The following is a 14,372-nucleotide window of genomic DNA, read 5'->3' as shown; positions in this document are numbered from 1 at the left end:
TATTTTTTTATTAAAAAGCCAAGAAATTAAAGAGCTCTAAAATGTGTTGGGCATGCACCAAAAAAAAAAAAAAAAAGTTTGAAAATATTTGTACCAATTTAAAAGGCTAACAATTTTTGTGAGTGAGTGCATGGATGTTTACACCTTTGGAAGGGTAAAAATGAAAAATTTAAGTAACAAATAAAAGTTTTTGCATTTTCTCATACAATTAAAAAAACGCATTCCTAAATACATTGACCTTTTTTTTATCTCTTAAAAAATTTAAAAAGCCACTTAAAAAACTAATTTCAAACACTCATTTTATTAAAAAAAAAAAAAGAAGTGAAAATTTACTTATTATTATTTATTTTTAAAATTATTTCTAATTAATTTAAAAATAAATTTATCAATCATTATATAATTTCATGCATAACACGAGTGATATGCTAGTATATATATACGCAAAATGATTTAGCTAACTTGTAACTTTAAAACAGAAACCTCTATCAAAATGCTTTTTAATATCAACATTGTCACTGACACAAAAAATTTTAGAAGAATAGAATTTTTTTTATGCAAAAAATAGTCCTAGAGAATAATGTGGTATTGATATTTTTGCAATTATGAACTATAGTGTTATATTTTTAAATTTTCAATAAATAAAAACAAAATTGATCATATCATTGAAGTTTTTGTATAAAACTATATCTCAATAATATTACCTTTTGAAGTATGAGTTAGGACATTATCTTAGCCCAAGTTACCCAATGTCCATTTCTTTTAACCTAAATATTTCATCATTCATTAGTAATATATGTTGCTATTTCTTATTTCCCTTCTTTCTTTCGTTCATTTTCCCCATTTCTTTTTTATGACATTTTATTCTTGGCCTTCATAGAAGAACTAAGAAACATGTTCATACTTCTCTTTATACAACTTTCCCACCTCCAAAAGACAAAGGAAAAAAAATAATAAATTGAGATAAATAAGAGCTGATTTTTTTTTTTTTTTTGTGTGTGTGTGTGTGTGTGTGTTGGGGGTGGGGGGGTTTGGAAAGAGAAAGTGGGTCTCTTCGATTATTCATTGCTACCGAAAGTAAATTTGTTGCAGATGCCTTAGGTAATTGGGATTGTGATTATGGTAATTCTTATTATTATTTTTTTTTTTTCAGAGTTCCTTAGGTTGGTTAAGGGTCTTGTGACTCTAGATAAGTTTGACACTTCATATATTTGAGTTTGTTGATGTTGATTATTTTTTAATACACTTTTCTTGTATTGCATGAGAGGTAAGGTTCATTACATCCCCCTCTCGGTTTTCAATTATTAACAAAATTCTTCTCATGTCATTAGGGAAAGTTGAATTAAAAGAGAAGTTATGCGTTCAATTCACTACAGGAAATGTTTGTTATGACGGCGTTTATATAAGGGCGTTTTCTTAAGCGTCGTCTTTTTTATATTTAACGGCGTTTTATAAACGTCGCCTTTTGTGCTACTCAAAACGGCACCGTTTAGTTGATAGAAAACGCCTCCGAATGTGTTATAATCTCTCACACCCTCTCCCTCCCTCTTGAGACTCTCATTCTTTACTCTTCAGTCTCAGAAAGAAGATGCCTCAAAACAGATACAGATATTAGACAAAGAATAGAGGTAATCCCTTAAATCTCATAGTGATTTCAGAATGGGAATCGATCGGAATCATCTTGGTGATTTAATTTGTTTACCTATTCCATTTAAATCTCACACCGATTTCATTTTTTTTCTCTCGCTCATTTTCACTCTTCTCTGTCACCAGACTCATCTCTCTCTCTCTCTCCTCTGCCGATCTCATCCACACTCACCGCCGCTGCTGTCTTCTCATTATCGCCTCAGATCGACAGCTACAGTGGTGGAAGAGGATGGCGGTGGTGGTGCTCGTTGAAGAAAAGAACAAGAGACGAGATCTGAAGGATTTCGAACTAATTAAAGCCAGATCTGAAGGTTTCAAAGAACACCTGATCCAAATATGGGGGTTTCGAATCAGATATGTTGGTAAGCTCCTTCGATTTCTCTTTTGATTTTGAATTTCTTATTATTCCTGGAATTAGCACATAGATTCCTCCTAGAAAAAATTATGATTTCTGGGTTATTTTCGAACCTCCAATTCCGATATATTCGATATAATCGAGAACGTAATCATTGTTGTTGCTTTGGATTGTCCACGGGAGTTCAGATTGCGGAGAGATCGAATTGCAGTGACCTTGTTTTCATGTAAATTGATTCGGTGTCTCGAGTGTGAATGCGTGGAGTTGAAAGTTCCTGTAGAGGATGAGGACCAAGGTTTGAAAAATGGATGTGAATTTGAGACTGGTGGTGGTAAAGAGAGCAAGGTGAATAGTAGTAGAGATGATCAATTTGAAATGAATATCAACCAAGTGAGCAATTACAGCTATGGAGAAGCTGAGGTATTGACTGATGATATTGAAGGTAATGCAGTCATTTTGTTTTAAGAAGTTTACCTTACGATTGTATTTTTTACTTTGCTTAATTCAATTCATTTTTCTTAGTAGATTTTCCCAAATATGGATGTTTGCACTGCTTTTGCAGTTGCGTTTAATGCAAACATCACTCAGAACTATGTTGGTTCTAGAAGTTTTATTCAAGAAACACAAGTGAGTTTCTGAACCTCTTCCTTGCATTTTTAGCTCATCATACTGCTAACAAAGAGTAGGTCTGTATATAATTATTGAAACATCCACTTATCTGCTGCTTTCTCTTGTTTGACTCCTCCCTACATCCAGTCCCTGTATTCTGTAAGATTGACCAACCAACTCGTTGCAGATACCAGAATGCAGATTGGAGACTTCGCCCTCTCCCTGATGAGATGCTCAGGTACGTGTCTGTTTGTGACCAATGATCCTTACTTTCCTGATGAGATTATTGCCTGCCTTTTTTATCTTGTTCTTCTTGCCATCAAAAAATTTAATTTCCTAAAAAGTGAACCTAATTTTCTAAAGTCAAATATGATAATTTATTTAAATTCTCAAAACTTTTTTTGGAACAAATTTTTTTCTTTGGCAGTTAGGAAGTGGTGGTGTTATAGAAGCTGACAAATTTCCTTTTTGCCTGCATAAATGAGGTGTGATTATATTCTTTTCATTATCTAACTTGTTGATGGTAACATTCTTATAATTTTTGTGCTTTTTTTTGTTTAACCCTTTTTTTAATCATAGGAGCAAATTAAGCACACTGAGATTTGCCCAGCGTGCAAAGGCTATCAAGAACAGGGCAGTCGTTAATGAAGTAATGCAGGATGATGTGAATTTCTTGCGTGAAGTGATATGGCAATTGAAGGTATAAATATATATATTTTGTTTGATTTTGCATTTTTAGAAGTAAATCATATCTGTTACCACTTACACCAAAGTCCAAACATATGAAAGCTTACTAACTTTATATTTTCCTCAGGATGAACTGCTTCGGATGAAGGCAAATGGAAACCAAGCTGACCCTTATGGAGGTTATTCAACAGGGTGGAATGCCCGTAGAAGCTTGAATCTCCTGAAATTTAGCCTCAATCATCCAATGACTTTACCTCATGTTGATGATGACAGTGACGAAGAAATGGAAATTGTTGAGGAGGCTGATCAAGTTGGTGTTCAATCAACAAATGCCATGCATGTGGGCAATCTGGGAACTTCTGGGGACCCTCAGCCAAACACATCTGAGAGTGCATGTGATGAAAATGAAGGCTGTAAGGATACAGACGTCATTATGGAAGAAGAAGTATCTGAACAAGTTGACAAGCATGAAATCATCACTTTTTGGCTGAGTGTAGAATCACAGGTAAAGATGCTTTCAGCTGCTGCTTTCTTCATCATCTGCCTCCTCTTTCTTCTTTTTTGTTGGTTTGAATTTTAAGGTGTTAAAAGATATTATACATGGTTGGCCACTTCTTATGAAATGTTTATGGTTTTTTGGCTTCAGATATATTCACAATGCAATATATATGAAGCAGGACAGAAGAAGGTGGCTTTCAAATATCTAACAGAGAAGGTAATTTGTTTATATCTAATGAAGCACCATGCTGAGATTGTAAACTCTGTCCGCTTCCTCTGGTTGGTATTTTATGAAATCATTTTGGTATTATTGAGATTATGGTTAGTTTTGAATTTCATTATTTGACTTTCAACTTTTACATAATGCAGCACATGTGAAGCACATCATAATATGATTTTCAATATCTTGTGGGAAATGGTTGTGTGCTCCAATATAAATATGAAAATCAGTGCCACCAATCTGTTGAAAGTTATTGTAAGTGTATTCAATTACCTGGAGTAGTTATCTCCAACCTCTTCTACTATTGTGTGTGACTCTCTGTTATCTTTCTCATGATAGGTACCATATATTGATGCTAAAGTGGCTTCCACTCATGTTGTGCCTGCTCTTGTCACTCTTGGCTCTGACCAAAACTTGAACGTAAAATATGCAAGCATTGACGCATTTGGAACTGTGGCACAGCATTTTAAAAATGACATGGTATATATTTTTTGGTGTTGATCTGATATTGACATTTTAATAAAGCAGATTCAAGGAATCTGGCTGATCAAATTTTATACTTGCTAGATCGTGGACAAAATACGTGTTCAAATGGATGCTTTTCTTGAAGATGGATCACATGAAGCTACAGTTGCTGTGGTCCGTGCATTGGTGGTGGCTGTCCCACATACAACAGATAGACTTAGAGATTATATCCTCAACCCTTTTTCCTTGGGGAATTACTGTCAGTGCTTGAAAGAATTCAGAATATTTCCTGCCTTCCTATCTAGTGATGTTTTCAGATTCTTTACTGTCAATAAGCTTTATAGTGTGGCATGTTAATTTTCATAAATTTTTTTGGTTAGAGTTTTATGCTTTACACCCTTGTCTTTGATACAGCTTTGTCAGTGAGCATATTGAAACTTTAGAAGAAATTGATGTTCAGTACAAAGAGTTGGCTTTGAAATCTGGTATAGAGAAATGGGACGTGTTCCTGCACTGGGTTGTGAACCCACTTTCATTTCAGATTTGGCTGATGCTGTGATTGAAAGTCTTCCATACATTGGAGCGATGGCAGTCTCAAATCTTGAAGCTCGACAGGTCTGACTTTGGACATTTATATTTAAAACATGGAACTAATGTGGAATGCTAGTTATAATGTGGAACTAATAAGATCTTGTCTTTACTGATGTGCCATATTTTATTTCTTTATTTTGTTCTGACTGGAGGTTGTGGGTATGCCTTTTGCAGTCTCTAGTTCCTCTTGGAAGCATTGAAGAACTATTGGCAGGGTGTGATTCGCAGCGTCGGGAGCTTCCACCACCGGTCACGGTGTGGGAATGGGGATGGACAAAAAGTGCTGAAACTTGGAATGGGAGATCAGCTATGTTGGCAGTGCTTGTTCTACTGGTCTTAGAAGTGACTACCAGTGAGGGGTTTCTGCATCAATGGGGTGTGTTGCCCCTATTTCACTGAAAGGAATCTATGCAACTCCCTCTCTCTCACCCTCTAATTCACTCTTCTGTTTGGTTGCAGAGAAATGATACGAAAAGAAATTGAAAATATGAATTTTTGGTTTTAAATATATTAAAAAAAATGCAAGTATTTGAGCTTAGGACTGATCTGGTGGTCTGAGGGTAAGTAAATGGATTAGTCATTATTACTATCAAGCTGGACCTATGAGGGAACAGTTATTCTGAAACTAATTATAGAACCAGACAAAATCATCTCACATGGGTGTCAGACTCACAAAAAAAGTAAGACTCATCTCATGTGAGAGGGTTATATCCAGTTCTATAATCTCTTTCAGTGTTTTTAAATTTATTCATGAGGGAATGGCGCTGCATCCTGCGTGACCCAATTTGGGAGAGAGGGAGCAAGGAGGGGGGATCACATTTATTGTAATTCTTTCCCTTTTCTTTTTTCCTTTTTGTTTTTTGTATTCACATTTATTGGTTTTTACTATTATAGATGTGAGGGAATAGTAATCTCACATAAATATATGTCTATACAAGTTTCCCCTGAAATTGTTTCATTCCATCAAAAGGCCGATTGCATCACACTAACTGTGATATTACATTTTTATAAAAAAATTTCCGTTGCTTTTAGAATTCATTATTCTTATACATCTCTTTTTCTTTGCCATGAATCATGAAATAGATTCCTTGGGCATCAGCTAGTGCAGTAGTATTTGGCATGGGGCTGTTAAGTGGGAGGGGAAATCTTGGAATAGGGTGCAATCAAGCTTTTGCAGTAACCAGTGAAAGCCGTGCAAGTGATAGGTTATACCTAAAGAATTACCTAAAGAATAGGTAATTCTCAGCATAGGTACATCTCAGCATAGGTTATACCTAAAGAATTACACATAGTTTCACACATTGACATATTTTCTCTCACTCTCATGTAGTTGAGGTTTGCTTTTTTTAATTTTCAATTTGGATGCTTGAACTCTAGTAACTTATGACATCTATTGTATGCTCATGAAAACACGGAGGCAACTAGGTAAAGGGTTTCCTTGAAAAGAGTTCTTGGTTACTGTATGTGAGGTTATCATTTGACACTGACCTGAGTTGTCATACATATGGCTTGGTACTATCATTAAGTACGTAGCAGAGTACTACTCTCTTTTTAATGCTTTTCATTTGATTTTTGCATGTTGCTGATTCAAATCACATGATGATGTATACTTTAAATCCTTGTCGGAAACCATTGAATTACTTGATTTACTAATGGTCGTCGTAAAAAAATAGTGGCATTAAACTGCATGCTTAGATGTCGTGGATAATGCATTCGTGTTAACAAATTGGAATTGGTAAACTGTCAAAAACCACAACTATATGTTTTGGTTACTTAATTACCTTCAAATGTCTTTTCAAGCTTCTCTCATTATTATGGTTGGTTTACCTTTAATATATTGGTTTTAACATAGTAATTTGGTGGGTACCTTACTTACCAAATAAATATGTATTGACATTTAAAAGGGAAGTAAACCTTAGGTATGTGGGTGATTCCTTTTTGTTCGGATCTTTATGCATTTTGTACTAGGAAATTGAAATTAAACTTTATACTGCTAGATAATAAGCTTAAGGAACCTATTTTGGATGAAGTTTTATGCATTAGTGAGGCAGTATGAGCTGAATTTTACAACACATGATACTTCTTTGGTTTTATTGTGTATATCTCTGAATGCAGGCCAATAGAAAAAGTCAGGAGCCTAGTGTTCTTAAGCTTAAGGAACCTGCATTGGATGAAATTATCCATGCATTAGTGGGGGCGTTATAATCTGAATTTTACAAGACAAGATATATCTTCTCTGGTTTTTGTGCAAACAGGTGATTGTTTCTTTCCTTTCCTTTCTTCTCTTTCATTTTCTTTCTCACAGTCTATCTGATTGCAATTCCTTTGTAATTGTTCATTCAAATTTTCAATTTGGCAGGAAGCATCCTTATTGAATATAACCGATCAAGTGTGTGCTCTGTTCACTCCATCTGAGGTATGTAGCTTTGGTACGTACATATCATGGGATCCATTGTGTTCCTATAGATGTTATCCACTAATAAGTGCAAATTATGTATGTTATCAGTTCATGCTTTGTTTCTTGCTCATTATTATTTTTTGCTTAAAATGCTTTGCAAGATAAACTCTTTGAGAGCAGAATTTTATTGTTGATTTACCATGATTGAACCTCCTAGTTTTACCATTAGTATAAGTTCATCCTCTCTCTCTCTCTCTCTCTGTGAGCAGGTTGGCTGTACAAAAGGTGATGATGCTGGTCTTTCAAATGAGCACATGATTATGGCAGAGATTCCAAATGCTTCAAAAGCCATGGTATAGGTGCATGACTTGGGGTGAAAAAATAAATTTCTAGCAGTGTGGTGGTTCTTGCTTTATGCAGGAAGGGTAATATTTGATGTGTATTATTAATACTCTGTTCAACTCTGAAAATTTGGAGACATTGATTAGAAAATCTGGACATTAATGCTTGATGCTTTGTGTCTAACCCAATGAATATGAAGGCATAATTATTTCTTGGCTAAACACAACTTTTAGACCCAATGACAAATGTTATCTGTCCTAATTTATGGTATTGATTTGAGTAGTGGAAATCATTATAACTTCTTCCCAACCCTATTTGCCTTAGGCACTATTACTTTTTATTATTCAACTGTTAATTTCACTTTTATCTTTAAATTATTCTCATTTTATTTTTTGGGATTGAACTTATTGGATTTTTTTCTTGAAGGATGTTGTATGGGGTATTATTATAGATGTGAGGGAATATTAATCTCACATAAATATATGTCTATACAAAGTTTTATTCATTATTGCTATTTTACAGGTATATTTTTTAAGTTAATCTCACAAAATTAGTAGTTCAAAAAAAAAAAAAAAAAATCTATTGCGGCGTTTTTCAAAGCGCCACTATAGTTATATTTTTAAAATAACAAAAAATCTATTACGACGTTTTTGAAGCGTCGCTAATGCTTATGTGACGTCATGTTACCGTTGACTGTCACATTTAGCGGCGTTTTTATAAACGCCGCCTATACTAATTTTACGACGCTTTTAAAGCGTCATAAACTTACAGCGACGGCTGCGTCCTCGACGTTTGGTAGTAAGCGTCACTAAAGGAATTAGCGGCGTTTTTCAGACATATAGCGGCGTTTTTGAAACGCCGCTAAAAGTCATTTTCCCAGCAGTGATTCTCTCTAGGAGAAGTTGAATTAATGGGGCAGATACCTTGTGCTTTGTAAAAGTGAAGAGACTACTCTTATATGTTTTAATCTAACAATTAACAATTAATATTAAACAAAAATGTCAGTACTATTTACTTAAATATATGACTATATGATGGATTTGTCATTCTCAGCATGAAATTCTGTATCTCAAATCCCTAATATGAATAATCGTTGGATTATGTCTTAAAATTCATTTTCCTATAAACCTTGTTCCCTCCATTATGCAAAGGAAGGTTTGGAGCCCTTGACAAACTTTGATGAAAACGAGGACTAACACAAACATTGTGTGGCCATGTCTCCCAAGGGCTGTCATTTCCCCTTTCCCTATAAAGTTCATATGTATAGATGTAATTTTGGCCTGGCCCACATGTCGGGCCTTGAGGACTCCCATCAAAAAAATCGGGTTGGTCCGGGTCACGGGTCAGACAATTAGGCCCAAGCCCAAGCCTAGACCTAGGGGTATTTAGGCTTTGGGAGGGGGCCCTTGGGCTTGGGCTTGGGCCTAGGCTCAGGCTTTGGGCGGGTTTGGGTAGGCCTAAACAATTTTTTAAATATATTTTTTTTTTCTACCAAAATTTTATTATTTTTCATTAAAAATAACATTGGACATCAGGCGGGCCGGGATTTTGGGCTAACCTTGAGCGGGCCAAGAGGGCGGGACCCATGGGTTGGGCCAGGCTTCAAAACGATGGGCCAGGCCCTGTCCCTGGCCCAAGGCCTCGGGTTGGGCTTAGGCTTGGGTTTGGGCTCGGGCCTAAACGGGCCTTAACGGGCCAGGCCCACCTTGGGCCACGAGCGGGCTTCGGGCCGCCCACAGGTCACGGGCCAAAAGTACACCCCTATTCATATGGCCTAGTAGTTTTCTAGTTATTATGAATTATTTTGAATAGGTGGTTAAAAGTTATCTTTCAGTTTTTAATTCATTTTGGATTATATTATCTTTCATATTTTTTATATGATTTTTAAAAAAAAATTAAAAAATGAAAAAATTAATTTTTAACCATCTTTCAAAAAATTAGGGGTGAGCATGGTCCGGATTGGACCGGATTGGGGTAAAACCAGGACCAATCCGTTATCTACGGTTCTTGAAAAATTAGAATCAATCCAATCTGTTTAAATCGTGGAACCAATCCGAATCAATCCATTTAAACATGGATTAGATCGGTTTAGGACCACGAATTTACATAATAAAATAACAAAAAATATATATATAATACTTTAATTTCATAAAAATATAAATATAGCACCATATTAGTTTCACAATAGCAACATATCTTTTCATAATAGCGACATACTGTTCTAGAATTTAAACAACTATAAGAAAACTCGTTCTACCATAAGTATTTAGACTATTACAAATTAACACTAAAAACTAGCAAACAAAAGTAACAAAAGAATATACTATGCGAGTTTAGGTTTGGGTTTAAGTTTTATATGAAATAAGAAAAGATACTATGCAAGAGGGTATATAATAAAAATATAGACTATTTGTATACGGTCCGGATTGGTTCCAATCCAGAACCGTGGGGCTCAATCCGGAACTAATCCGTGAACTACGAATTTTTAATTTTTCAATCTGAAATCGAACCACGGATTCGAAAAAACCAATCCAAACCTACTGGATTGAACTGGACTGAATCGGATTACAAATTTCTCGGATTCCTTATTTAGCCCTACCAAAAACAATCCGATATTTAGAATTATAAGGTGAGGAGCCAACCCATCAGAAGGCTCTGACCAATAATAGTATTACGAGTATTAACTCTAATTTATGAAGATCCAAGATCTCGATGAAAAGAAAGATTATAATCACCAAGTTACATAATTCAATAATCATAAATGTTTTGGGACATAAACAAAAGAATTTGAAGAAGAAAGAATTTTTTATTATTATAAAACATTAATTATTTACTCCCCATCAATTGCTCATATTTTTTTTTCTTCTTCTAGTCCATAAAAAGATAAATAGAGAGACATCAACAAAAAGAGAGCAATCTTCCTACTCATTTTTTATTTAATTATATCCTCCAATGTTATTGCTTCACAAAGCAAGACATTAGATGCAAGCATCCTACTCAAAATTATACAGAGAGATCCTTGGTTTCTTGGATTTGAGTTTTCTAAAAGTAAGTAAAAGAACCTTTGGAGGTGGGGAAGAAAAAACTAATTGTTTCTCTCTTAGCGAAGAAAAGAAAATTTTCATTAGTACAAAACTAGCACAAAGGAGAAAGAAGAGAGTTAAAGCAAGTTGCATATCATCGCGTAAAGGAATATCTCAATTAAAGCTTTGTTTGAAATAATTTTTTTCAACTTAGACTTTTTGACTATTTAATTATTTTAGCTTAATTAAAAAAAATTTGTTTGAAATTAACTTTTGGCTTTTTTTTTTTTTTTTTTTTGGTTGGGTTATATGTGATGATTATGAGGGAAAAAATAAAATGATTATGATTTGGATGTAACATTTTATTTTATTAGCTAAATTAGCCTATTTTATTTTTTAGTAGACTAATTTAGTCCCAACCCATATACCAAATGAGGCCTAAGTAAGCACATACTTAATAAATAAATAAAAGAAGGGAAAAATCATTATAAGAGGGGGGGGGGGTAATTACAAAAAAAAAATCCTAAAGTTTCACACATTTTTCATTTAAACTCCAATGTTTCAATTTTGACGAATTAAACCCTAGAATTTCATTCATGTTTCAATGTGCCCCTTCCGTTCATCTCTATCTGTATAAAGTAATGAAAGGGGTTTAAAATGAAAAATATTGAGATTTAAAGTGAAAAATACGTGAAATCTTGAGATTTTTTGTGTAATTAACCATTTTTTTTAAATTAAAATTACTAACAACAAAAAAGTTTAATTACAAAATCAACCTCATAGACGTGTTTTTTACTTTAAACGCCTTCCATTAACTTATACCGACAGAGACGGACAAACGGGGCACATTGAAACAAGAATGAAATACAAGGATTTAATTTATTGAAATTAAAAAATTAGAATTTAAAGTGACGTGTAAATCTTTGAATTTTTTTTTTTTAATTAACCCCCTAAAAAATTAACCACATGCCAACAAAACCCCAAAACCATATACAAAGAATACAAAACAAAATAGCAGATGACATCCCATAGCACCACTTCAATGAAACCCAACTGCCGATAAAAATGACAAATTATGGTTGTTGAAGTCTTTGTTTAGTTTTGTTCAAGTCACAAAATTTTAATTTTAACATTTTGTTAATGATTGATATGAAGGTATTTATTGATAAGTTTTAAATAATTATATAATTTTTATAAAAGTGTATAATTATCCTAAACTTTGGTAACAAGTTGCCTTGACTTTCTTTTGGAACTTAGCTAAAAGGAAGGTGCTCCTATGTGCACCGTTGAAAAGGTATATATGGTGCCTATTATAAAATTTTGTGAAAATTTTACAAATTAAATACAAAATATCGTAACTTTTTCATTAAAAAGGTCATAACTTTTTTTTTTTCACTCAAAAATTTTATAATGTCATAACAAAAATCATAAACTATCATATTATTATCATTATCATTTCTAATTTTAAGGTGCACATCATAAATTCGTTATTCATAATTTTATCACAAAATATTATAACATACATCACAAATAATCATAATGTTTATAATAAAAGAATCAAAACTTTTCGTGCACATTTTAGAGTTCTCCATGGTAAAATCTGACTTGTTGATTAAAAAATAAATAACTAAAAAATCTAATGTTAAAAAAAGCTTTAGTGTGCTATTAATTTAATTTAATTTTTTTGACTTTTTTAATTATTCTGTTAAGTGGTTAAACTAGACATTTTGATCAGAAATGAAAATGGCCAAATAAAATAAAATAAAAATTAGTAAAATAAACTTTTAAGAAGTTGTCATAGAAGCCTTAGAACAATCATTTTTCATGTGCAAATTGTGGTTGTTGAAGTCTTTTATTATTATGCCAGGATTCGAAAGAGACGTGTCCTCCAAACCCAAAAAAAGATGAACAATGGTGTTGTTCCCGAAAGAAAAATGCTAGCGTTTCCGAAGTCTCAAGACAGCTTTAATTCAAACAGATTGCGAAGAATTGATTAACAGTTTGAGGTCAAAAGTTGCTGCTGATTGGTTCTCTAAAACCATGGTAGAGGATATATATAATATATGTAAATCTATGGGCTATGTTTGTATTGTGAAGGTACATCTCAATATTATAAAGCCCGTACATATTGCGGAGAAAGCTGCCCTGCATCGTGGTAGCTAATTTTGTTGGTTAACTTTATATATATATACTTGAAGTTTCTATTTTCTCAGGAAAAAAAAAAAAAAAGTGTGGTTTCACAAAAAAATAAAAAATAGACCCGAGTAACAAATTAACTTTAATATTTTTAATTGCTTTAATTTAAGTACTCAACATTGAAATCATATAAATTCTAACTGTGTGAGTGATTTTCTAGTCACACTGCCCGTTTAGTAATCAGTTGGAGAGCACCGGCAGAATAGATGGTTTCAGCTAACTTGTAATAGAAAGAAAAGGCTCCGGCGGTGGCTCTTCCACCTGGGGGCACTCCGACGATCAAGTCAGTATATCTCTCAAAGATAATCAAGTGCTAAATTCACTACTCAAAGCATAAAATTGTGTACCTTAGACTCACGGGGGTGCCTCTCTTTTATAGTTTATTTAATCCTAGTCCCACAAGAAGCCTGACTTCTATGGACTCCAATTCAGTACTTACTTTGGACTCTTCAACAGATAAAGATAAACTCTCTAAGAGTTTTATCCTTATCTTGGCTAAGTCTTCTCTTTATCCTAGGACTCTGGTCCCTTATCCGTTTATCTCGGATTCCGATATCTTCGGAGATAACATCGGCTTTGCCGAGATTACCTCGGCGTCTCGACCAAGACACGTGACACCTCGGCTGACACGTCGGCGTCACCTTGCCACGTGTTGGTACTCAGAAAATATATCCCCACAACTGCCCCCTAGGTTCTATTACCTCGGCATTCTAAAGTGATGGAACCTATATCTGTATTTTCTTCCAGTAAATCGACTTAAAATTTGAGTGCCGAGATCATTCATTTCAGGCCGACATGCTTTCCCTAAAAAATAAAGATTTTTAAAGACCTTCTTACGCGCATGAGCTGTCATGCACTTCAACCTAACTGTTTTAGCCACGCGTTTCCTTCTTACTGGTCCGTACACGTGACGCGCCAGTTAGCCGCCTCTTTCATCATGTGCGCCGTCTGACACCCTGGTTCTTCTAGGCGTATTGATTGCTTTTGCCGCCGTTTCTGTTTAATCAAAAACTTTTTTCCTTTTTTTCTGATTTCTCTTGTTATCTCTCTCTAGCTTTCGAAACCCTCTATCGCTCAAGCTTCCAAAGCTCTGCAACCTTCTCCGTTCTCCCCTTCCGGCGAGATTTCCACCGGTTCTTTGCTCCTGCAACCGTTGTAGGACATCGGCAAATCCCTTTCCGGCTTCCCTTTTTCTGGTAAGTTACTGTTCTTTTCGTTTTTATTTCCCTGATGTTTCTGCTTTCTCGCTATTGCCATTACTGTACTGTTTTAAACTTTTTTAATTCATAAATCGTACATCTGAATGCATTCATCCCTAATTTTTGCCTTTGCCCACATTTTGAA

General features: G+C 34.3%; 1 protein-coding gene across 1 annotated transcript; it reads left to right on the top strand.

Annotated features, from left to right (window-relative positions):
- Positions 1 to 3,088: 3,088 nt before the first annotated feature.
- On the top strand, positions 3,089 to 4,835 carry LOC145789268 (uncharacterized). Its single transcript, XM_082923092.1, has 7 exons — positions 3,089 to 3,093; positions 3,188 to 3,308; positions 3,423 to 3,800; positions 3,942 to 4,072; positions 4,163 to 4,268; positions 4,353 to 4,493; positions 4,581 to 4,835. Exons 1-7 carry the CDS (start codon positions 3,089 to 3,091, stop codon positions 4,833 to 4,835), a joined length of 1,137 nt encoding a protein of 378 aa, XP_082779218.1.
- Positions 4,836 to 14,372: the final 9,537 nt, after the last annotated feature.

This window comes from Camellia sinensis, chromosome 4 (genome assembly GCF_055761805.1).
Source record: "Camellia sinensis isolate YWXY chromosome 4, ASM5576180v1, whole genome shotgun sequence".
NCBI classification, from domain to species: Eukaryota; Viridiplantae; Streptophyta; class Magnoliopsida; order Ericales; family Theaceae; genus Camellia; species Camellia sinensis.
Note: the sequence above shows the minus strand (reverse complement) of the source record. Positions and strands in the feature narration are given on the sequence as shown.

What these genes read in the sequence shown, in the direction of transcription:
- LOC145789268 (XM_082923092.1), top strand. An exon ending in AAGTGATATGGCAATTGAAG is followed by an intron (nt 3,309 to 3,422) that starts GTATAAATATAT and finishes TATTTTCCTCAG; the next exon opens with GATGAACTGCTTCGGATGAA. An exon ending in AACTCTGTCCGCTTCCTCTG is followed by an intron (nt 4,073 to 4,162) that starts GTTGGTATTTTA and finishes TACATAATGCAG; the next exon opens with CACATGTGAAGCACATCATA.